This window comes from Sorex fumeus, unplaced genomic scaffold (genome assembly GCF_029834395.1).
Source record: "Sorex fumeus unplaced genomic scaffold, SorFum_2.1 ptg000102l, whole genome shotgun sequence".
In the NCBI taxonomy this organism is placed as follows: domain Eukaryota; kingdom Metazoa; phylum Chordata; class Mammalia; order Eulipotyphla; family Soricidae; genus Sorex; species Sorex fumeus.
In genome coordinates, this window is record NW_026606159.1 from 1,340,033 (window position 1) to 1,354,509 (window position 14,477).

Consider the following 14,477-nt stretch of genomic DNA (forward strand, 5'->3'; position numbering starts at 1 on the left):
AAAAATAAACAAATATAACGATAGCGCTGACGTCCCCACCCCCGGCCTCCGCCTCGGCCGGCTGCCCTCCCGGGACCCAGGCCCGCGTGTCTCAGCACCCCTCTTCTCTAGCACATTCCCAGGCCGCACACAGAACCGACCGCAGACACGCTCCCGCCCCCCGCCCCCCAGCTCCAGGGGGCCCGACTAGAGGAGAGCCACGGCCGGCCCCGCTGGGAGGGGCAGAGGGAGGCCTGGCCAGGAGGCCCTGGGCACACAGCGGGCTCTCGCTCTGCTCCGCAGCTCCTGCCCCTGCGGCTTCGCTTGGGTTGGTTTCCTGGGCCACCGCCGGCAGTCCGCAGGGGCTCCCCAGGGCGCGGGGCACCGGGGACCACGGCCAGGCTGCGCAGCGTCGGCAGGGGACCTCACGGTGGCTCCGCCCCCTGTTGAGGTCTGAACACCCCGACCCAGTCCGCCTGTTTGTTCCGGCACCTCTTGCGCGAAGAAAGGGGAGGAGGAAAAAGCGGAGGTGGGGGCCGGAGGGATGAGCACGGCCAGGAGAGATCCCCGAGTTCGCTCACGGAAGGGAATGCAGGCATGGGCCGCTTTACACGCACTCACAAGCACACACGCACACGTGCGCGCGCACACACACACACACCCCCCTCATACACTGCACATTGTAGGGGTCGGGGACCAGATCCCAGCCGCACACACCAGACCGGTGCGCAGCCCAAACGAGACGAAAACCCTGCCCTTGGCTGCACACCGTCGGCTGCCTGGCGCTACCAGAGTGGCACAGCAGCCCCGAGACGCACGGACGCCCTTGTGGGCGGGAGCCGGGGGAAAGAGTCCAGTTCCAGGCCTGCGAGAGCACGGCGGCCCAGGAGCCGGCTCTGTGTGCTGGTTCGACTCCTGAGCACCGCCGGGGCCGGCCGGAGGAAGCCCCTGAAGGGCCCCAGCACCGCCGGGTACCCTGGGTCCTCTCCAGCCCCCTGAGGCTCCACCAGGAGTCACTGTCCGGGCTGGCCAAGGTCTGCCTGCAGGGGCCCCTGCTCGGAAGGTGCCCCTCTCCCCAACCAAAACACCGAGGAAACCACCGGGGCCCTAGGGACCACTCAAAGTGCCGGAGGCCCTGAGCTCTGTGGACGCCCGAGGCCCTGAGTTTGAGCCCCGGCACTGCACGTCCCCTGAGCACAGCCCAGTGGCCCCTGAATATGGTTTAGGAGGGCCCCCCTCCCCAACACAAAATACACGCACGCAATACACACTACGTCTCGGAGATCTGCAGAGAGCAACTCTGAACGCTCCCCCGCACACGGGATGACGCCGGAAGGCGGGGAGCCGTGATCGTGATCGTGACCATGCATCAGTGAGGGGCTGAGTCTTGGCCCTGAGATCGGGCAAGATCTCGGCAGAGGGGCTGAGCTCAGAGTGGCCTGCGTGGGGGTCCCTGTGTCTGACCCACACACCACAATCCCGCTGCAGGGGAAGGAAGCTGAGAGTTCCACAAATCTGACTACTCACAAAGTGAAGAACAAACGTTGGCCGGCCAGGGAGCCAGGACCGCGGGGAGGGCGTCTGCCTCGCATGAAGCCCACCCGGGTTCAATCCCCCGGCATCCCCTGGGGCCCTCCGAGCACCGCCAGGAGTGGTCCTGAGCTCGGCACCCCCCACCCCACCCCGTGTGGCCCGGCCCTAGAGTAACAGCAGAAACCCTCAGCCCCCTCCCCACGCTGCCCCTCACTCTCTAACTCTTTCCCCTCCACACCCGTGAGCGCGAACATCCCTCCATATGACCCCAGGGCCGTTGGAGGCGGTGGCCTTCTGGTCTCAGCTGAAGCCCCCTCTTTCTGGGGGAAGCCGCCCCCTCCCCCAGGCCCTTCACAAACGCGCCAGCCCCCGACGGCATCCTCCTGCCACGGGAGCCATTTCTCCAGAAAAGCCGTTTTCCGTGGCAAATGTGGAAAAGACAAGGGGCCCTATTTTTGGTGGCTTTCCCTTTTTTTTTTTTAAAAAAACAAGAGCGGGCTGGAGCGATACACAGCGGGTAGGGCGTTGCGTTGCAGGCGGCTGACCCACGTTCGATTCCTCCGCCCCTCTCGGAGAGCCCGGCAAGCCACCGAGAGTATCCCGTCCACACGGCAGAGCCTGGCAAGCTCCCCGTGGCGTATTCGAGATGCCAGACACAGTAACAGCAAGTCTCACCATGGAGACGTCACTGGCGCCCGCTCGGGCAAATCGATGAGCAGCGGGAGGACAGAGCTCCAGTGCTACGAGAGCGGGCGCTCGGTTCTGCCGCCCAAGGCCCAGAGACTGCACGCAGTCCCCGCCCAGCCCACCCGGAGGACATGTGTCTGCGGCAGGTCACACACCAGCCATGTCCTCGGGCCGCAGCCGCAGTTGTTTGTTCTAGATTGTTTGTCCTTGGGCCTCGCTCTCTTCCCTGAGTGTCCCTTCCTCGGGTGCAGCAAGTCCCCTGGTCCTGTCCCCCGAGGCGGTGTGACTGGCCACCAGCTCCTGGCCCGTCCCCCTCTCGAGGCGGGGTGCCGGGGTCGGGGGCATGGGGGGGGGGCAGAAGCATGAGCGGTGAGGGTGGGGACCAGCCTGGGGCTACCCGTGGGGGTGCAGGGGGGGGTAGCTGCTCGCAGAGCTCACTCTCCCTCTCAGGCTTCCAGGGGCCTCGCTGTCTCTTCCTTCGGGTGGGGCTGGGCAGGCCAGTGCTGCGACCCCTGGCTCAGTGCTTGGGGTGGCATCACGCGGTCGTCAGAGCGGTCAGGGGCTCTGCAGAGCCAGTGCTCGGGCCGTCCCCCCCAGCCTCCCGCACTGACGCTCAGGTCTGGGGAGACGGGTGCTGGCGCGGGCCGAGCCGGCTGGGGCTCTTCTCCCGGGGCACCGCGGCCCTGTGCAGTGAGGAGGGGACCAGCGACCAACACCCAGGGGCAGCGCTGAGGCCCCCAGACCTGCCCTTCTCCCAACTAACTCCCAAACGGCCGGGCCCCAGCTCTGCACAGCCCCTGGAGCTGTGCGGCCTCAAGGAAGATGCACAGTCTCTCTGGGCTTCAACCTGGCCAGCTCTTCCAACAGGAGGGGGGTGGCGACTCACGCTGGGGCCACATGGCTGTAACCCAACTGCTCTGGGACAATGCACCCCTCCGCCCCTCAGACGGCAAGCCCCACCCCATTTCCCCAACCCTTAAGCGTTCCAGGTCTGGGAGGTGCCACGGGAGTTCTCACCCTTGCAGCACTGCCGCCAGAGTTACTGCGCCCTGCCCCCCCCCCCCCGTCTAAAGGGGTGCCCGCCCCTCTGTCCCCCAGGGTCAAATCTGTGCTCCCCCAGCCCTGCGCCCTGTCCAGCGGCACCTGCTCTGCCCGCTTCCCCGACTCCCGAGTGCCTCCCCCGCCCGGGCCAGGGTGGCGGCCACGGCGGGCCCCCGGGACTCCCCTGCAAACAGCAGGTGCCCATTCAACGCACGGGCCAGAGCAGGGACAGAGAGACAGCGTCCAGGAGCACCCGGGAGACACTGGGAAACACCAGACACCCTGGCCCTGCCTTTGACCCAGTAACACACCCCACCGGCAGGCACGGGTCCAAAGGAAATAGCTGGAATGTCCAACAAAGTGGCCGTTTCACACGCTGGGTCATTGACTGCAGGGCGCTGAGTAAACAGAGGCGGCGGGGGGGCCCGAGGAGAGGCCCGGCTGGTCAGCTGGTCAGCGGCAGGCCCCTCTCCCTCCCGGGCCAGGCTGCCCAGACTCCAGGAGCTCCCGGGAAAAGGAGGGGGCCGGGGGGGGGGCTGTGACAGCCCCGAGGTCACGCCCCGGAACCCACATGCAGGTGGGCTGGGGACAGGCAGGGGTGGGGGCTGGTCCCCCCCCCCACCAAAGTGTGCCGTGTGCCACCCTCTCGGGCACATCGCCACGCGTGCATGCCAGCATCAGGACGCAAAGGGGCGGGCCCCTGGCTAACTGCCTAAGCCCCCCCCCCCAGACCCCAGGCTGCAAGGTCCCGTCACTCCAGAAAGAACAGCAAAAAACAGGGGCGGGGGAGCGGCCCCTCAAACTCTCACAAGACTCCCCGGCAGGTGGTGGGCGCGGGGAGCTAGGGCTAAGGGAGGTCTGGTCAGGAAGACAGACACACACTTCCCTCCGGCAGAAACCGGGGGTGGGGGGGGAGGGCCCCCTCCCCCAGGCTCTGGCGTCACTCGGCACTTTCCCTGTCCGGACTAGCCTGATCCCTTAAGCAAACCGGCCCGCACGGAGCCTGGCCTCAGTCAGGGTCTCCAGGTCAGCCAACAGGCGAAGATGCGGCAGCCCGCCAGGGCTAGCCGGGGTGGACTCCAGGGCCATTCCCAGCGAGCCCACACCCCCCGCGTCACTGGGGCGGAAGGGAGGCTGCAGGGAGGCGGGGACCGGGAGGCTGACCACCAGCCCCCCTCGCGGGAACGACGGCCACCCTTCCCACGCCTTGGACCGCGGCCGGGACTCACGCTCCCCAAAGGGCAGAGAGATGGCGGCGGGGCGCAGGGGAAAGCCTGGGCCCGGTTGAATGTGGTCCGAAACCCCGTCCCCCCATCTCTGAGTGTCCATCGCAGGTACGGCCCCAAACCAAACCCCCAACGGTGACCACACCGAGGCAGAAAGGAGGGATGGAGGAGCAGGGATGACGCACGGGCCGCTGGCCTCCAGCTCTGCTCAGCGGCGCTTCCCCCTGGCCAGCTCGGCCGGCCAGCCCTCCTGGTCAGCGCCCATGGCCAGCCCTCCTGTGCCTCTCTCCCGTCCATCTCGCCTGCCCCTTGCATCCCAGGAAGGCTGGGGGCGTGGGGTGCATCGAAGGGAACAGGGTCCCCCTCTGTCCACTGCCTGGAGGTGTCCACACAGGGATGCCCAGAGGCTTGAACCCGAAAAGCGGGGAAGACGCCTCCAACTTCTGGGCCCAACTGCCACCACCCCCATCCAGCCCCTGGGTGCCATAACACCTCAATTAACTTTAATGGGGGCGGGGGGGGGGGGGTAATTGTCAGCTTACCTGGCCAGGCCAGCTGCCTTGCTGTCTCCACAGATCCTTCCATCTGTGCCAAAACTCGGGCGGACCGAGGCCACGGACTCTGCCACGGCCGTGAAGACACCCCCACCCCTTCGGGCGCGCAGGACCCCAGGGAGCTCTCTCTGCAAACACAGGGCTCTGAGGACACGCGTGGGGGCCTGGCAGAGGGTCAGCACCGCGGCCGAACTCCCCCACCGCCTGCTCCCCCTTCCGAGGCTGCCCCCCCAGGAGGAACCGGGTGGGGGCAATCCACGCGCCACGGATGGGGCATTCCTGGGGGAAACAAGGACCACAGGCAGGGCTGGAGGTGCCAAGTGTACCAGAGTGGCCACCAGGAGGGCGGACAGGAGAAGGATGGTCCACATGGCGGGATGCGGACCTCCACTTTACAGAGGAGGAAAGCCCATGGGAGGACGGAGGGGATGACCTTTGACCCCAGCCTACAGACCCAGCTGGAAACCTTTGGGGGCCGCACCACGCCCACCCCCAGGCAGGCGTCCCTCAAGGGCACCCTGCATCTGCTTCTCAGGGTGGGGGGTCTCCCGGGCGGCGGACGTGTCCCCCAAGGTGGGTCCCACAAAGCCGCACAGGCCCTGCTGGGGGGTCACCACCAGCCTGAACGCCAAACCAGAAGGACCCGATGGCCGGGCTAAGTACCACCAGGAGTGGCCTCAGGTGGAGCCCATATACTTTAAAAGAAGTTTCTAAATAGGGGCTGGAGCCACAGTCCTGCGGGTCATGCATTTGCCTTGCACACGGCCCACCCAGGTTCGATCCTGACACCCCAAGCAGCCCCCTGATCCCCTCCAGGACTGAGCCCTGAGTGCAGACAGAGTCTCAAACACCACTGCCCGGCATGGCCCCAAATCCAAAACAATAAACTTAAAAAACCATATTTTTTAAATGTTCAAATAAAAACCGGGCAAAACTGAGCAGCTACAAAGAAAGGCTCAAAAAAAGCCACATAAACACTATTGGAGAAACCTGCTCGCCCACGGCGGGGCCTGGCCACATCCCAGGTCGCTGTCAAAGGCCAGGCACCCACAGGTGCGCGACACTTGCTGGCCGGTCTACTTGTGGACTAAGCTCTAAGCTAGCCCCCCCCCCATTTCTCCAAGTGCCCCCACCCGGGGAGGGGGCGGGGCTGGTGGGGGTCGTTTGCATCTATTTGCATACGCGGGCCTGGAAGTTCTACGGATCAAGGACCCTCACCCCCCCCCAAAGTAGTCCTGAATCCCAGCATCCCCCCCAGGAGACAGCAGGGAGATGTGGTACTACCCTGGGGTTTCTTTTGTTGTTGTGTTGTTGTGTTCAGCCTTTTTGGGCCACACCTGGCAGGGCTTACCCCTGGCTCGGCGCTCAGGAATGACTCCTGGTGGTGCTCGGGGGTCCCTGTGGGATTGAAGCTGGGTCGGGGTGTGCAAGCCGAGCGGCCTGCCTGCCGTGCTCTCTCCCCAGCGCCGGCACTGCCCTGGTCCAGCAGCGTGACCTGCCCCTCAAGAGAAGTGAAGCTCCCTTTGCACCAGCACGGCCCTCACAGGCCAAGAACACCACGCCGGACACAGGGCAAACTGCCGCCAGACGACCCTTCTGAGAAGGCGAACCCACACGGGCTGGGGGAACCGGGACCCGCCCGCCACACTCGCCCCACACGCCCACTGGCGTACGCGCAACGGGCTTCGAGGAAGGAAGACACCACCGGCCCCAGCCCCTGCTGGGGGCAGCGAGGGGGAGGACCTGAAAGTTTCGCTTCCGCTCACTGTCTGCAGCTCTCAGAAAGCAAAAGGCACAAGCAGAGCAGGTGCCCGACACCAGGGCGGATGCCTGCCAACCGCCGGCCCGGCCGAGCCCGCCCAGGCCTCAAAGTCGTCTGGCAATCTGCAGAGAGCCTTCTCCATCCCACAGGAAAGCCCCCGGGGGTCTGGGGGTGGCCCACAGCCTCCCCCAAGAAGGGGAATCCCAACTTGGTTCTGAAATGGATACGCCTGCCTCCCTCCCTCCCTCCCTCTCTCTCTCTCTCTCTCTCTCACACACACACACACACACACATTCTTTGTTTCGTTTCAAAAACCCTTGGGGCTGGCGCCACGGTGCAACGGTTACTGTACTTGCCCTGCCCGTGGCCGACCCGGGTTTGATCCCCAACATCCCAGAGAGTCTCCCGAGGAATCAGTGCCCGGAGTGATCCCTGAGTGCAGAGCCAGGAGTGACCGCCCCCCTACACCGACACCGAATAAAGAACTAAACCTGAGACTCGCTCTAGCAAGGCGGCTGGACGGGACGGGAGGGCCCAAACCTGGCAGGGGGCAAATCCAGCGCCACTCCCTGGCCACCCACAGGTCATCAGCCCCCTCCCGGAAGGCCCAGACCCTTAGTAGGACCGCGTTCTCCCAGCACTGGACGCGTTTCTCCACGACGCGCCAGGTAGCTCTCCTGAGGCTCTGCAGCTCCTGAGTTCAGCCCTGAGATGACTGTGGCCACCCCCGGTCCCCCGGCGGACTCTGCTCGTCTCCCTAGGACCCCCCACCCACCCACACCCCCAAACCCTGGCCTGACCAAACACATATTCGGGGGAAGCTCGGAAGTCCACTCCTCTGAAAAGCCTGGCCCGGGCCTCCCTCTGTCCAGCTCGCACTGACCTGGCCGCCGTGGTACTCGGGGCTCTTTCTGGCCATCCCGGGGAGAGGACGTGGCCTCACCTGCCAGACCGCTGGCCACGCTCCCAGGGAGGGAGAGAAGGACGCCAGCACACAGCCGGCACTCGGCCGGGAGAACAAGCTCGACTCCGTGAACGAGGCGGAAAGGGGGAGAATGAGAAGGAATCCACGAAGAACAAACACATGCTCAGGGGCCGGAGTGAAAGTGCAGCGGGGAGGGCGTTTGCCTCGCACGCGGCCAACCCGGGTTCGATTCCCGGCATCCCATAGAGTCCCCGAGCACCGCCAGGAGGGATTCCTGAGTGCAGAGCCAGGAGGAACCCCGAGCATCACCGGGTGTGACCGGAAAAGGGAGAAAAAAGAAACGCTCCGAATGGGCAGGGGCTTAGGGTCTCGAGTTCGAATTCCTGGTGCCCCACAGGTGCTGAGCCCCTTCCGGCAGCTCTGTGAGCCCCACAGAGGAGCGTAGTGGGAGCACAGTCAGCCCTTGGTGGGCACCCTCACACAGGCCACCCCACCCCTGCGGCAAACACCCCAGGCCAGTGCAAGTGGCCGCCCTCCTGGTGGTCCTCACAATGGAGGCATCATTCAATCCGTTAACTGAAGTCTTAAAGTCCCAAATGGTGTGGCTCCGTTTGGTGTGTGTGTGTTTTTTTTTAACACACTTTGTTGCAGTGGGCGCATTAGTAGCAGGCAGGGTGTTCACACACGCTGACCCGGGTTCAATCCCCTGAGCACCCCCGGGGAGTATAAACTCCTGAGCACAGAGCCAGGAGGAAGCCCTGAGCATCGCTGGCTGGGGCCCACCCCCAACGCCGCCTCTCCCCCAAAGGACGGGGCTGCAAAGCAGACACCCACCTCAACGCCAGGGGAGAGGACCCAGGGACAAGAAGGAAGACACGCAGCCCTGGCGCGAGCGGGCGAGGAGAAAGAGCTGAGGCTGGCAAGCCAGGAGCCAAGACCTGGGCCCCCCGGAGGCAGCCCCCCGCCGGCCGGCGCCACATGCGGACCTGGGCCCAGGCTCTCCGAACCCACACCTCGGAAATGCAGATCCCTGTGGGACACCTCCCCACGGGTAACTGACAGCGGATTCGGAATCCAAATAAAGGGAAACCGGGGCTGGAGCGGCAGCACGGCGGGTAGACCGTCTGCCTGGCACGTGGCCGGCCCGGGTTCGATCCCGAGCATCCCAGAGGGTCCCCCTGAGCACCGCCAGGAGTGATTCCTGAGTGCGGAGCCGGGAGGAGGCCCTGAGCATCGCATCACACCGGGTGGGACCCAGAAAGCAAATGAAGGGAAACCGGCAACCAAGAAGGTCGGATCCTCGGGGACCACCGCACGCCCGGTCGGAGACGAGCGCTCAGACACACACTCGGGGGCCGGGCGAGGGGGCAGAGCCGTGGACGGGACGCAGCTCTGACTCCCCGACACGAGAGACGGGGACGGGAAGGGGCCGGTGGCGCGTCTCCCTGCGGACCCGTCGAGAGAGGGACCGTCTCCTGCTCAGAGACACCTGCAGCGGCTCCAGCCTGCCCCGACCGAGCGCCACCCACCGCTCCAGGCCTCACGGGCAGGTCAGCCCCAGGCCACTGCCTGGTCCTGTGGAGCTGACTTCCCCGTGGGGGGCTGCAGAGAGCAAGTGAAGAGGCTGGGGAGAGAGCACCCCGGGGAGGGCCTGGGCCTCGCGTGTGGCTGACCAGGGTTCCAGCCCCAGCACCCCAGGTGGTCCTCGGTGCCCCGGGAGTGGGCCCTGATACCGAGTCGGAGTCAGCTCTGAGCCCCAAAGAGACAAGCGCTCGGGGCCCGGGCAAAGTTCGGGCAGAGGATCGGCCTGGCACTTGTGCCACCCGAGGACCCCTGACGCCAACGCCGACCGCTGGCCCCACGAGCAAGCATGGTGCCTCCAACAACAAAAAAGAAGGAAGGGGTGGGGGGATAAAAAACAATTTAATAACAAAGGCAACAAATCCGACCAGTGTTTCTCAGCCAGTGGACGGACATCCGGGACACTCCAGGGGGTGAAGGGTCACAGGTAAAAGCTGCCTAAATAGAGGGTTGTGGCCCTTGACCAGGCTAGCAGGGTGGGGGCTGGATGGGGGCACAGGACGGACGTGAAACTGGATGGGGAGAGAGGCTGGGAAGCGCCGTATCTGGGCCCTCAGCACTCCAGGGGGCGCACCCGGCACGTGCAAAGGCCCAGGGGCCGCTGAGTGGGGCAAGATGGGAAGTTGCAGGCAACGTTATGCTGTCTCTCTCAGGACTGGGGGGTCACGGACCTCAGCGGGGACAACGGAGGGCAGAGAGGGTGTGGGTGAGGGGGTGGCCCCGAGGCCCTGCAGCGGCTCGGCCCAGAGGGAGTGCCAGGAAGGCTTGAGAACGGGCCAATCTGGACCCGCGTTGGAGGCTGACAGAGCCTGGGAATGTGCTGGCAGGTCGGATGCAGGGAACTGTAGGGAGCCACGGAGACCACGAGGCTTGGGCAGCCACCAAGAAGGGCCAGGTGAGGCGTGTCCCAAGTTCTAGGGACAGGCCTGGGGTCCCTCCCCCAGAAGAGGGAGCACTTCCTCCAAGTGGGGTCCACGGAGGGCAAGAGGCGTCTCGCCCACCGCCCAGGCCTACGGCAGGTGCCGGGGGTCACGCGGCCCTTAGAGTCTCCCCGCAGACGGGCCCACGGCGCCTCCTCCTGCCTTGGTCAAGGCGGCCAGCCCAGCGCGTGGCCACTGTTCCCCACGTCCAAGTGTCCATTCTCTACCCCCCAGAGCACCGGCCTGTGACTGGGCGGTCCACCCCTGCCCTGGACCTTCCCCGAGGCGGCCCCTGGGCGGGCAGTGGCCAAGGAACAGGCAAGGATGTGGCTGGGCGCCAGATGGCCTGGCGGGAGTGAGGGGCAGTGCGGGGGAGGGACGCGACCCGCCCCTGTGTGAGAGCGTGACAAGGCGCATCCCAGGGAGGAGAAACGCGCAGCTCTGGGCCTAGAAACGGAGGGAGGCTTCGGCGCTGAGCCGGGCGCCGGGGGGCCCAACGGGTGGCCTCGGTGACTCTGAGCGACCCCTGAGAAGTTGGGAGACAGGAGCGTCCTGCCTGCGTGCCACAGAGGAGGCCACTGGGCACAGAGCGAAGGTGGCTGGCGTGGCCACACTGCGGCCCCTGTTCTCAGGGCCATCCCCCCGCATGAGCCAACCGAGCTGCCCCGCGAAGCCCCCCGAGGTGGCCTGCCTCCACCCCACACCCCCTCACTCTCCCGCCCCCCAGCTCCGGCAGGCTGGCGGGCCTCTTCTGGCCATCTGGAGTGTCCAGGCCCCCGCCGCCCGCCTTTTAAATTCGGGCACTCCCAGGAACTGAGAGCCAAGGGGTCAAGGCCGAAGATTAGGGAAGTGGGAGGGACACCGGGCAAGCCGACCAGGCCGCTATCTCGGCCCTTCCCTCCCACCTGCCCGGCGAGCTCCGGACATCGGCGGTTTCCACAGTGAAACATTCTTGGGAGGAGAAAGAACACGGTTTGCCTGGCGATGTAGTTTCATTTCTACCTTTTTTTTTTGGCTTTTTGGGTCACACGCAGCGATGCACAGGGGTTCCTCCTGGCTCATGCACTCGGGAACTGCTCCTGGCAGTGCTTGGGGTCCCAAATGGGATGCTGGGAATCGAACCCGGGTCAGCCCCGTGCAAGGCAAACGCCCTCCCCGCTGCACTATCAACTCCAGCCCTTTTTTTTTGGCATTTTGGGGGGGACCATATCTAGTAATACTCAGAAACTCCTGGTTCTTTTTGGAGGGGGCATATCTAGCAATGCTCCGGGGTTACTCCTGGTTCTGTGCTCGGGAATCACTCCTAGCAGGCCTCAGAGGACCACCTGGAACACTGGGGACTGAGCCCGGGTCGGCGGCAGGCAAAGCAAGCACCCCACCTGTGCATCATCAGTCCGGGACTTTTCTTTCTTTAGACCAAGGACCTGGGTGGGGGGAGGGGGTGTCCTCCCAAGCAGTGCTCAGGGGTCACACCGGGCCGGCCCTCAGTCGGGCAGTGGGGCTGGTGCTGTGTGGGCCCCGGGGGTGCTCAGGGGTGACGCCGAGGGGTGCCCAGAGAAGCAAACCAGTCCGGGGCGAGAACTCGGGAGGTCCCCATCTGGCCGGCACATGGCGGCTCTCCTGAGTCATTTTCCGACCTGCCCCCGTGCCTTTGAAGCGCCGTGAACACCCTGAAGCAATCAGGACCCGGGAGCTGCCAGCGCCCTGAGTCAGACGCCTCCTGAGCCGGGATCCCCACACGCCCGCCCGCTGGCACGCGGCGGGCGAGGACTCCAGAAGCCACGGCCACCCGGGACCAAACTCCCGGTGGGAAACCAGGCACGAGGCAGGGGGGGCGGCCGGCGGTCCCTCCCCTCTGCCAACGGGGTCCCGCTCTGCACACGCTCTGCTGTCTGGTGAGCCCGGGTCCCCATGCAAAGCGTGGACACCGCTTCCTGCCCCGACACCGCTTCCTGCCCGGGGAGGTCAAGGCTGACTCTCCCCCGGGAGACCGTGACCTGCCCTGGCCTCCCCCTGCCCTGCCCTGCCCAGAGTGACCGCCTCCCCGGGGCCCTCCAGGGTGTCTGTGCCAGGCTCCCAAGGCAGCCTGCGAAGACCAGGACCAGGACCAGGACCAGGACCAGGACCCCGGAGGAAGCATGGGCGCCGCTGGTGGCCTGACCCTGAGGGCTGGGGTGGACAACCTGCAGGCTCCCGGGTGCCCACCCCGCCGGCCTGGGCTGGTCAGCGCGACCCGACCTGCTCCTGGGGACAAGGGGGACAGATCGCACTAGGGGGCAAAATCCAGGGCCCGGAGAGGACTGAGGGTGCAGAGGAGGACGGGGTGCAGCTGGGGCACAGGCGTGGCGTGTCCCCACGGGCGCCGGAGCCCAGGGACCCCCGGGGTCGGGCCCCCGGGGCAGGGCTGGGCCCCCGGGCTCGGGGCAAACTTTCCAAGCCCCCGGCTGGGCTGCGGGACCCCCGCCCCGCCCGACGCAGGAGTAACGGGCAGAAGAGCCGAGGGGCAAAAGCCCCACAAGCACCGGAAAGCGCGGCTGGAAGTTGCTGGCCGCGCCTCGCCGGGCTCGCACCCCGGGGTGGGCAGGGGGGACGCGGGCAGGGAGGGGCCGGGGGGGCCGGGGGGACCGGGGGGACCGGGCGCCCCCCGGGGCTGCCCACGCCGCCCCGCCCGCCCGCCCGCCCGCGTGCACGTCCCGGAAGGCTGCGGGGTGGGCGGCGCCCCCGGGACCCCGAGTCGGACCCCGGCCGGCCCCCGCGCCCCCTCCCCGCTCGGGCTGGCCCGCGGACAGGGGCCGGGCGGGCGGGGGGCTGCGGGGTCCGGGGCGCCCCGCCCGCCCCCGGGCACCTACCCAGAAGGGCTCGGAGCCGTCGACGCTGCAGAAGCCCCCGAGCGCCATGCGGGCGGCGGGCGGCGGGCGGCGGGCGCGGGGCGGGCGCGGGCGGCGGACGGACGGACGGACCCGGCGGCGGCGCGGCGCGGCGGAGGCTCCCGGCCCGCAGCGCGCCCTGATTGGCCGCCGCGTCACGGGGATGCGGACGCCCCGCCCCGGCCACGCCCCGGCCACGCCCCTCGCTCCTGGCCCCGCCCCGGCCTGGCCCCGCCCCTCGCCCCGCCCCGCCGCCGCCGCCGCCGCCCCGGCGCCCGCACCCACGCGCTGGCCCCGCGCCCCCGGCCCCGCGCCCCTGCCCCAGCCCCCCGCCCTCGGCCCCGCGCCCCGGCCCCAGCCCCCCGCCCCCGGCCCCTGCCCCAGCACACCCCCCCCCCGCGCTCTGCCTCGCGCCCCCCTGCACGCCCCCCCCAGCCCCGAGCGCCCCAGGGCCCCGCGCCCAGCCCCCAGACCCTGCACCCTGCGCGCGAAGGCACCTGTCGGGCCCGGCGGGGGGCTGCATGGGCCACCGCGAGCCAGAGCGGACGCAGCAGGAGCCCCCCGCCCCCCCCCCCCGGCCCTGCCCTCCCGCAGCAGCGGCCGATCAGGGGACACACGTGCTGGCGCTTTCCAGGGCACCAAGGGCCGGAGAGACCCGGTGCCCTGCCAGGCGGGACCCCGCCCACGGCTGGGCAAAGCGGCAGCAAGGCCGGCGCCCTCCGCTCCTCTTCCCGGGCACCGCCCCCGAGCCTGCTCCCCCTCCTCGCTGGGGTTCTTCTTGCTCAGTAACGGAGACCACCGCCCCCCTGCCCCCAGACCCGGCGGCCTAGAGGTCCTGGGCCAAGCAGTCCCACCAACAGCCAGAAGAGGCTGAGCAAACAGGGAGGGCCCTTGCCCTGCGCAGGACCGACCTGGCATGCCATGAGGTCCCCGAGCACTGCCAGGTGGGAACCCCAGATTACCAATTACACAGAAAAGACACAAGAGGTCGGAGAGGTTGAGCAAACAGGTAGGGCTCTTGCCTTGCACAGGACCGACCTGGCATGCCATGAGGTCCCCCGAGCACTGCCAGGTGGGAACCCCAGATTATAAATTACACAGAAAAGACACAAGAGGTCGGAGAGGTTGAGCAAACAGGTAGGGCTCTTGCCTTGCACAGGACCGACCTGGCATGCCATGAGGTCCCCCGAGCACCGCCAGGTGGGAACCCCAGATTATAAATTACACAGAAAAGACACAAGAGGTCGGAGAGGTTGAGCAAACAGGTAGGGCTCTTGCCTTGCGCAGGACCGACCTGGCATGCCCTGAGGTCCCCCGAGCACCGCCAGGAATGGTTCCTGAGTGCAGAGCCAGGAGTGAGCCCTGAGCATTGCTGGGTGCGACCCAAAATCCAAAAAAAGAA

The 14,477-nt window shown here is 67.1% G+C and overlaps 1 protein-coding gene across 1 annotated transcript in view; it reads right to left on the reverse strand.

Annotated features, from left to right (window-relative positions):
* ABCC1 (ATP binding cassette subfamily C member 1) overlaps nt 1-13,121 on the reverse strand; it is a 77,947-nt gene extending 64,826 nt beyond the window's left edge. Inside the window, exon 1 of the mRNA XM_056134737.1 lies at nt 13,058-13,121. Within this exon, the coding sequence (XP_055990712.1) occupies nt 13,058-13,105 (48 nt within the window). The 5' untranslated portion in view covers nt 13,106-13,121. The remainder of the gene's footprint in view (nt 1-13,057) is intronic.
* Between the last annotated feature and the right edge of the window lie 1,356 nt (nt 13,122-14,477).